Raw genomic sequence first — 10,000 nt, 5'->3', positions numbered from 1 at the left:
AGGTTCTCTGTTCTCTACCTGTTTGGGTCCTCTGTTCTCTACCTGTTCAGGTTCTCTGTTCTCTACCTGTTCGGGTTCTCTGTTCTCTACCTGCTCAGGTTCTCTGTTCTCTACCTGTTCGGGTTCTCTGTTCTCTACCTGCTCAGGTTCTCTGTTCTCTACCTGTTCGGGTTCTCTGTTCTCTACCTGCTCAGGTCCTCTGTTCTCTACCTGTTCAGGTTCTCTGTTCTCTACCTGTTCGGGTTCTCTGTTCTCTACCTGCTCAGGTTCTCTGTTCTCTACCTGTTTGGGTCCTCTGTTCTCTACCTGTTCGGGTTCTCTGTTCTCTACCTGTTCGGGTTCTCTGTTCTCTACCTGTTCGGGTCCTCTGTTCTCTACCTGCTCAGGTACTCTGTTCTCTACCTGTTCGGGTCCTCTGTTCTCTACCTGTTCGGGTCCTCTGTTCTCTACCTGTTCGGGTTCTCTGTTCTCTACCTGTTCGGGTTCTCTGTTCTCTACCTGCTCAGGTACTCCTTCGGTCCTGGTGTCAGTTCAGGTGAAACTGGTTTCTTGTTGGTTTCTCTGAACTGAACCTTTTGGACCTGAAACATCTTCTGAGTGACGCTGCTGCTCCTCACAATGATTCTGTAAACGTCTCACTTCCTGTTTGGGTCAGTGGGCAGTTTTCCTCACAGGAAGTGAACTCTGCTTCAGTCGGCATGACTTCATTATGAATCCCACTTCCTCAGCAGTTGTTCTTCATGTCGGCTCTCTGAGGCCCCAGGAGCCCCGGAGGAGCAGATCATTACTCAGCCGTCTGAACTCTGCTTCATGTTCTTCTTCTGAGCTGGAACTGTGTTTTTTACTCAGTTGGTATCCAACACATGGATCCAGTCCAGCCTTGTGTGGGGCCTTCAGAGTCCCCCTGGAATCTCCAGGATCAGTTAAAGACCTGAGAGCTCTAGATTACATTCCTCCACCAGCCCTCTAATTGTGCCCATCATGCTCAGAGAGAGAGCGTCAGGGTCCTGGTCTTTAATCCTGATGGTCTCTCTCTCTTTGTGTCCCTCAGTTGGAGGAGTGCACCCTTCAGTTGTCTCCCCATGGAAACTATCTGGACCTGGACTCGTCTCTGTCCGAGCAGAGAGACGAGCTGGAGAGCTTCTATGAAGACGTGATGTAAGAACACTTTACTTTATTTATGTATTTATTTATTTATATATATATATATATATATATATATATATATATATATATATATATACATGCATATATATATATATATATATATATATATATATATATATATATATATATATACATGCATATATATATATATATATATATATATATATATATATACATGCATGCATACATAGAACCATAAAGGCTGGTTCTCTCTATATTCAGTCTGTGATGTCGCTTCACGTTCTTTTCAACACTTCTTCTTCCAGGAAAGGAAAGAAGCCCATCCTGATCCTAAGGACTCAGCTCTCTGTTCGTGTCCACTCCATTCTGGGTAATTATGTCCTCAGAAGACGCACCACGATGATCCATAACGTTCTCTGTCTTCAGTTCCACCAACGTTCTGTTCAGCAGATGTTAGCACACGTCAGCATTACATTACACTACATAACATTACATTTCATGTCATTTAGCTGACGCTTTTATCCAAAGCGACTTACAATAAGTGCATTAAACCATGAGTCCAAACTCAGAACAACAAGAATCAAGAAAGTACAATTTCTTCAATAAAGTTAAACTACAAAGTGCTATCAGTAAGAGACATTTAAGTGCTACTAAAGTGTTAAAATACAAAGTGCTATCAGTAAGAGACATTTAAGTGCTACTAGAGTGTTAAAATACAAAGTGCAATCAGTAAGAGACATTTAAGTGCTACTAAAGTGCTACTACGGCTCTACCTTCCCTATTCAAGGTGTAGTCACTAAGATGTGTTTTTAGTCTGTAGAGACTTCCTGTCCTGATGTCAATGGGGAGCTCGTTCCACCAATGAGGAGCCAGCACAGCAAACAGTCGTGACTTTGTTGAGTGTTTAGCTCGAAGTGAAGGAGCTACAAGCTGATTGGCTGAAGCCGAGAGAAGTGAATGAGGTGGGGTGTGAGGTTAGACCATGTCCTGGGTGTGAGGTTAGACCATGTCCTGGGTGTGAGGTTAGACCACGTCCTGGGTGTGAGGTTAGACCATGTCCTGGTGTGAGGTTAGACCATGTCCTGGGTGTGAGGTTAGACCATGTCCTGGATGTGAGGTTAGACCATGTCCTGGGTGTGAGGTTAGACCATGTCCTGGGTGTGAGGTTAGACCATGTCCTGGATGTGAGGTTAGACCATGTCCTGGATGTGAGGTTAGACCATGTCCTGGGTGTGAGGTTAGACCATGTCCTGGGTGTGAGGTTAGACCATGTCCTGGGTGTGAGGTTAGACCATGTCCTGGGTGTGAGGTTAGACCATGTCCCGGTAACCAGTGAAGGTCGCAGAGGAGCGGAGGATTGTGGGTGAATTTAGGAGGTTGAAGACCAGTCGAGCAGCTGCATTCTGGATGAGCTGTAGAGGTCGAATGGCATTAGCAGGTAGACCTGAAGGAGGAGTTACAGTAGTCTAGCCGTGAGATGACCAGAGCCTGGACCAGAGCCTGGACCAGAGCCTGGACCAGAGCCTGGACCAGAGCCTGGACCAGAGCCTGGACCAGAGCCTGGACCAGAACCTGGACCAGAACCTGGACCAGAACCTGGACCAGAACCTGTGCCGCCTTCTGATGTTAGCACACGTCAGTTGACGTTAGCGCACGTCAGGAGATGTTAGCGCACGTCAGGAGATGTTAGCGCACACGTCAGTAGATGTTAGCGCACATCAGTAGATGTTAGCGCACGTCAGGAGATGTTAGCACACGTCAGTAGATGTTAGCGCACGTCAGTAGATGTTAGCGCACGTCAGTTGACGTTAGCGCACGTCAGGAGATGTTAGCGCACACGTCAGTAGATGTTAGTGCACGTTCAGTAGATGTTAGCGCACGTCAGTTGACGTTAGCGCACGTCAGGAGATGTTAGCACACGTCAGTAGATGTTAGTGCACGTCAGTAGATGTTAGCTCACGTCAGTAGATGTTAGCGCACGTCAGGAGATGTTAGCGCACGTCAGTAGATGTTAGCGCACGTCAGGAGATGTTAGCGCACGTCAGGAGATGTTAGCGCACGTCAGTAGATGTTAGCGCACGTCAGTTGACGTTAGCGCACACGTCAGTAGATGTTAGCGCACATCAGTAGATGTTAGCGCACGTCAGTAGATGTTAGCGCACGTCAGTAGATGTTAGCGCACGTCAGTAGATGTTAGCGCACGTCAGTAGATGTTAGCGCACGTCAGGAGATGTTAGCGCACGTCAGGAGATGTTAGCGCACGTCAGTAGATGTTAGCGCACGTCAGGAGATGTTAGCGCACGTCAGGAGATGTTAGCGCACGTCAGTAGATGTTAGCGCACGTCAGGAGATGTTAGCGCACGTCAGTAGATGTTAGCGCACGTCAGGAGATGTTAGCACACGTCAGTTGACGTTAGCGCACGTCAGGAGATGTTAGCGCACGTCAGTAGATGTTAGCGCACGTCAGGAGATGTTAGCGCACGTCAGTAGATGTTGGCGCACGTCAGATGTTGGCGCACGTCAGGAGATGTTGGCGCACATCAGGAGATGTTGGCGCACGTCAGGAGATGTTGGCACACGTCAGTAGATGTTGGCGCACGTCAGGAGATGTTGGCGCACGTCAGTAGATGTTAGCGCACGTCAGGAGATGTTAGCGCACGTCAGTAGATGTTAGCGCACGTCAGGAGATGTTAGCGCACGTCAGTTGACGTTAGCGCACGTCAGTTGACGTTAGCGCACGTCAGGAGATGTTAGCGCACACGTCAGTAGATGTTAGCGCACATCAGTAGATGTTAGCGCACGTCAGTAGATGTTAGCGCACGTCAGTAGATGTTAGCGCACGTCAGGAGATGTTAGCGCACGTCAGTAGATGTTAGCACACGTCAGTAGATGTTAGCGCACGTCAGGAGATGTTAGCGCACGTCAGTAGATGTTAGCGCACGTCAGGAGATGTTAGCGCACACGTCAGTAGATGTTAGCGCACGTCAGCAGATGTTAGCACACGTCAGCAGATGTTAGCACACGTCAGCAGATGTTAGCACACGTCAGTAGATGTTAGCACACGTCAGTAGATGTTAGCACACGTCAGCAGATGTTAGCACACGTCAGCAGATGTTAGCACACGTCAGGAGATGTTGGCACACGTCAGGAGATGTTAGCAAACGTCAGTAGATGTTGGCGCACGTCAGGAGATGTTGGCGCACGTCAGGAGATGTTGGCGCACGTCAGGAGATGTTAGCACACGTCAGTAGATGTTGGCGCACGTCAGGAGATGTTGGCGCACGTCAGGAGATGTTGGCGCACGTCAGGAGATGTTAGCGCACGTCAGGAGATGTTAGCTCACGTCAGTAGATGTTGGCACACGTCAGGAGATGTTAGCACACGTCAGCAAATGTTAGCACACGTCAGCAAATGTTAGCACACGTCAGCAGATGTTGGCACACGTCAGGAGATGTTAGCACACGTCAGGAGATGTTAGCGCACGTCAGTAGATGTTAGCGCACGTCAGGAGATGTTAGCACACGTCAGGAGATGTTAGCGCACGTCAGGAGATGTTAGCACACGTCAGTAGATGTTAGCACACGTCAGTAGATGTTAGCACACGTCAGTAGATGTTAGCACACGTCAGCAGATGTTAGCACACGTCAGCAGATGTTAGCACACGTCAGTAGATGTTGGCACACGTCAGGAGATGTTGGCACACGTCAGGAGATGTTAGCAAACGTCAGTAGATGTTGGCGCACGTCAGGAGATGTTGGCGCACGTCAGGAGATGTTAGCACACGTCAGTAGATGTTGGCGCACGTCAGGAGATGTTGGCGCACGTCAGGAGATGTTAGCGCACGTCAGGAGATGTTAGCACACGTCAGTAGATGTTGGCACACGTCAGGAGATGTTGGCACACGTCAGGAGATGTTAGCACACGTCAGCAAATGTTAGCACACGTCAGCAAATGTTAGCACACGTCAGCAGATGTTAGCACACGTCAGCAGATGTTAGCACACGTCAGCAAATGTTAGCACACGTCAGCAGATGTTAGCACACGTCAGGAGATGTTGGCACACGTCAGGAGATGTTAGCACACGTCAGCAAATGTTAGCACACGTCAGCAAATGTTAGCACACGTCAGCAAATGTTAGCACACGTCAGCAGATGTTGGCACACGTCAGTAGATGTTAGCGCACGTCAGTAGATGTTAGCGCACGTCAGGAGATGTTAGCACACGTCAGTAGATGTTAGCACACGTCAGTAGATGTTGGCACACGTCAGGAGATGTTAGCACACGTCAGCAAATGTTAGCACACACAATGTGTGTGTGTGTGTGTGTGTATATACTGTATATAAATAATGTTAGTGTATTTATGTATATACATGTGTGTGCATGTATATACATGTGTGTGTGTGTGTGCATGTATATACATGTGTGTGTGTGTATATGTATATACATGTGTGTGTGTGTGTGTGCATGTATATACGTGTGTGTGTGCATGTATATACATGTGTGTGTGTGTGCATGTATATACATGTGTGTGTGTGTGTGTGTGTATGTATATACGTGTGTGTGTGTGTGTATGTATATACATGTGTGTATATATATATATATATATACGTGCGTGTGTGTGTATAAACATTTATATATATTTGTGTGTATGTATGTTTATTTATATATATATATATATATATATATATATTTGTGTGTGTGTATAAACATCATATCCTCAAGTCCATCATGTCCTCAAGTCCATCATGTCCCTATGTCCATCATGTCCTCTAGTCCCTATGTCCATCATGTCCCTATGTCCATCATGTCCTCTAGTCCCTATGTCCATCATGTCCTCTAGTCCATCATGTCCTCTAGTCCATCATGTCCTCTAGTCCCTATGTCCATCATGTCCTCTAGTCCCTATGTCCATCATGTCCTCTAGTCCCTATGTCCATCATGTCCTCTAGTCCCTATGTCCATCATGTCCTCTAGTCCCTATGTCCTCTAGTCCCTATGTCCATCATGTCCTCTAGTCCCTATGTCCATCATGTCCTCTAGTCCATCATGTCCTCTAGTCCCTATGTCCATCATGTCCTCTAGTCCATCATGTCCTCTAGTCCCTATGTCCATCATGTCCTCTAGTCCATCATGTCCTCTAGTCCCTATGTCCATCATGTCCTCTAGTCCATCATGTCCTCTAGTCCCTATGTCCATCATGTCCTCTAGTCCCTATGTCCGTCATGTCCTCTAGTCCCTATGTCCATCATGTCCTCTAGTCCCTATGTCCGTCATGTCCTCTAGTCCCTATGTCCATCATGTCCTCTAGTCCATCATGTCCTCTAGTCCCTATGTCCATCATGTCCTCTAGTCCCTATGTCCATCATGTCCTCTAGTCCATCATGTCCGTCATGTCCTCTAGTCCCTATGTCCATCATGTCCTCTAGTCCCTATGTCCATCATGTCCTCTAGTCCATCATGTCCTCTAGTCCATCATGTCCTCTAGTCCCTATGTCCATCATGTCCTCTAGTCCCTATGTCCATCATGTCCTCTAGTCCATCATGTCCATCATGTCCTCTAGTCCCTATGTCCATCATGTCCTCTAGTCCATCATGTCCGTCATGTCCTCTAGTCCATCATGTCCTCTAGTCCCTATGTCCATCATGTCCTCTAGTCCATCATGTCCTCTAATCCCTATGTCCATCATGTCCTCTAGTCCATCATGTCCTCTAGTCCCTATGTCCATCATGTCCTCTAGTCCATCATGTCCGTCATGTCCTCTAGTCCATCATGTCCTCTAGTCCCTATGTCCATCATGTCCTCTAGTCCATCATGTCCTCTAGTCCATCATGTCCTCTAGTCCATCATGTCCTCTAGTCCCTATGTCCATCATGTCCTCTAGTCCATCATGTCCTCTAGTCCCTATGTCCATCATGTCCTCTAGTCCATCATGTCCTCTAGTCCCTATGTCCATCATGTCCTCTAGTCCCTATGTCCGTCATGTCCTCTAGTCCATCATGTCCTCTAGTCCATCATGTCCTCTAGTCCCTATGTCCATCATGTCCTCTAGTCCATCATGTCCTCTAGTCCCTATGTCCATCATGTCCTCTAGTCCATCATGTCCTCTAGTCCCTATGTCCAACGGCACAACTCAGGAACACAATCAGTTGGTCAGACCAGCCGTCAGAAATATTAATTTATAATATGAATTAATTTATAATTTATTTACTTAATTCTTTTATTGATCATATTCATGTATATTATTCTTGAGTAGTCCCTATGTCCATCATGTCCTCTAGTCCCTATGTCCATCATGTCCTCTAGTCCCTATGTCCATCATGTCCCTATGTCCATCATGTCCTCTAGTCCCTATGTCCATCATGTCCTCTAGTCCATCATGTCCTCTAGTCCATCATGTCCTCTAGTCCCTATGTCCATCATGTCCTCTAGTCCCTATGTCCATCATGTCCTCTAGTCCCTATGTCCATCATGTCCTCAAGTCCCTATGTCCATCATGTCCTCTAGTCCCTATGTCCATCATGTCCTCTAGTCCCTATGTCCATCATGTCCTCTAGTCCCTATGTCCATCATGTCCTCTAGTCCCTATGTCCATCATGTCCTCTAGTCCCTATGTCCTTCATGTCCTCTAGTCCCTATGTCCATCATGTCCTCTAGTCCATCATGTCCTCTAGTCCCTATGTCCATCATGTCCTCTAGTCCATCATGTCCTCTAGTCCCTATGTCCATCATGTCCTCTAGTCCATCATGTCCGTCATGTCCTCTAGTCCATCATGTCCTCTAGTCCCTATGTCCGTCATGTCCTCTAGTCCCTATGTCCATCATGTCCTCTAGTCCATCATGTCCTCTAGTCCCTATGTCCATCATGTCCTCTAGTCCCTATGTCCATCATGTCCTCTAGTCCATCATGTCCATCATGTCCTCTAGTCCATCATGTCCTCTAGTCCCTATGTCCATCATGTCCTCTAGTCCCTATGTCCATCATGTCCTCTAGTCCCTATGTCCATCATGTCCTCTAGTCCCTATGTCCATCATGTCCTCTAGTCCCTATGTCCATCATGTCCTCTAGTCCATCATGTCCTCTAGTCCCTATGTCCATCATGTCCTCTAGTCCATCATGTCCTCTAGTCCCTATGTCCATCATGTCCTCTAGTCCATCATGTCCGTCATGTCCTCTAGTCCATCATGTCCTCTAGTCCCTATGTCCGTCATGTCCTCTAGTCCCTATGTCCATCATGTCCTCTAGTCCATCATGTCCTCTAGTCCCTATGTCCATCATGTCCTCTAGTCCTATGTCCATCATGTCCTCTAGTCCCTATGTCCATCATGTCCTCTAGTCCATCATGTCCTCTAGTCCCTATGTCCATCATGTCCTCTAGTCCCTATGTCCATCATGTCCTCTAGTCCATCATGTCCTCTAGTCCCTATGTCCTCTAGTCCCTATGTCCGTCATGTCCTCTAGTCCATCATGTCCTCTAGTCCATCATGTCCTCTAGTCCCTATGTCCTCTAGTCCATCATGTCCATCATGTCCTCTAGTCCCTATGTCCATCATGTCCTCTAGTCCATCATGTCCTCTAGTCCCTATGTCCATCATGTCCTCTAGTCCATCATGTCCTCTAGTCCATCATGTCCTCTAGTCCCTATGTCCATCATGTCCTCTAGTCCCTATGTCCATCATGTCCTCTAGTCCATCATGTCCGTCATGTCCTCTAGTCCCTATGTCCATCATGTCCTCTAGTCCCTATGTCCATCATGTCCTCTAGTCCCTATGTCCATCATGTCCTCTAGTCCATCATGTCCTCTAGTCCATCATGTCCTCTAGTCCCTATGTCCATCATGTCCTCTAGTCCCTATGTCCATCATGTCCTCTAGTCCATCATGTCCTCTAGTCCCTATGTCCATCATGTCCTCTAGTCCATCATGTCCGTCATGTCCTCTAGTCCATCATGTCCTCTAGTCCCTATGTCCATCATGTCCTCTAGTCCATCATGTCCTCTAGTCCCTATGTCCATCATGTCCTCTAGTCCATCATGTCCTCTAGTCCCTATGTCCATCATGTCCTCTAGTCCATCATGTCCGTCATGTCCTCTAGTCCATCATGTCCTCTAGTCCCTATGTCCATCATGTCCTCTAGTCCATCATGTCCTCTAGTCCATCATGTCCTCTAGTCCATCATGTCCTCTAGTCCCTATGTCCATCATGTCCTCTAGTCCATCATGTCCTCTAGTCCCTATGTCCATCATGTCCTCTAGTCCATCATGTCCTCTAGTCCCTATGTCCATCATGTCCTCTAGTCCCTATGTCCGTCATGTCCTCTAGTCCATCATGTCCTCTAGTCCCTATGTCCATCATGTCCTCTAGTCCATCATGTCCTCTAGTCCCTATGTCCATCATGTCCTCTAGTCCATCATGTCCTCTAGTCCATCATGTCCTCTAGTCCCTATGTCCATCATGTCCTCTAGTCCATCATGTCCTCTAGTCCCTCATGTCCATCATGTCCTCTAGTCCATCATGTCCTCTAGTCCCTCATGTCCTCTAGTCCCTATGTCCATCATGTCCTCTAGTCCATCATGTCCTCTAGTCCCTATGTCCATCATGTCCTCTAGTCCATCATGTCCGTCATGTCCTCTAGTCCCTATGTCCATCATGTCCTCTAGTCCATCATGTCCTCTAGTCCATCATGTCCTCTAGTCCCTATGTCCATCATGTCCTCTAGTCCATCATGTCCTCTAGTCCCTATGTCCATCATGTCCTCTAGTCCATCATGTCCTCTAGTCCCTATGTCCATCATGTCCTCTAGTCCCTATGTCCATCATGTCCTCTAGTCCATCATGTCCTCTAGTCCCTATGTCCATCATGTCCTCTAGTCCCT

General features: G+C 47.3%; 1 protein-coding gene across 7 annotated transcripts in view; it reads left to right on the top strand.

Moving 5' to 3' along the window:
* The window catches only part of fhod1 (formin homology 2 domain containing 1), a 58,789-nt gene that overhangs the window by 2,569 nt on the left and 46,220 nt on the right, over window positions 1–10,000 (top strand). For all 7 annotated transcript variants that reach the window (XM_034558888.1, XM_034558879.1, XM_034558870.1 and 4 more), the window contains exons 2-3: window positions 1,052–1,158; window positions 1,434–1,498. In XM_034558888.1, the coding sequence (XP_034414779.1) occupies window positions 1,052–1,158; window positions 1,434–1,498 (172 nt within the window). The remainder of the gene's footprint in view (window positions 1–1,051; window positions 1,159–1,433; window positions 1,499–10,000) is intronic.

This window comes from Cyclopterus lumpus, chromosome 3 (genome assembly GCF_009769545.1).
Source record: "Cyclopterus lumpus isolate fCycLum1 chromosome 3, fCycLum1.pri, whole genome shotgun sequence".
NCBI classification, from domain to species: Eukaryota; Metazoa; Chordata; class Actinopteri; order Perciformes; family Cyclopteridae; genus Cyclopterus; species Cyclopterus lumpus.
This window is presented reverse-complemented; position numbering and strand designations above follow the sequence as displayed.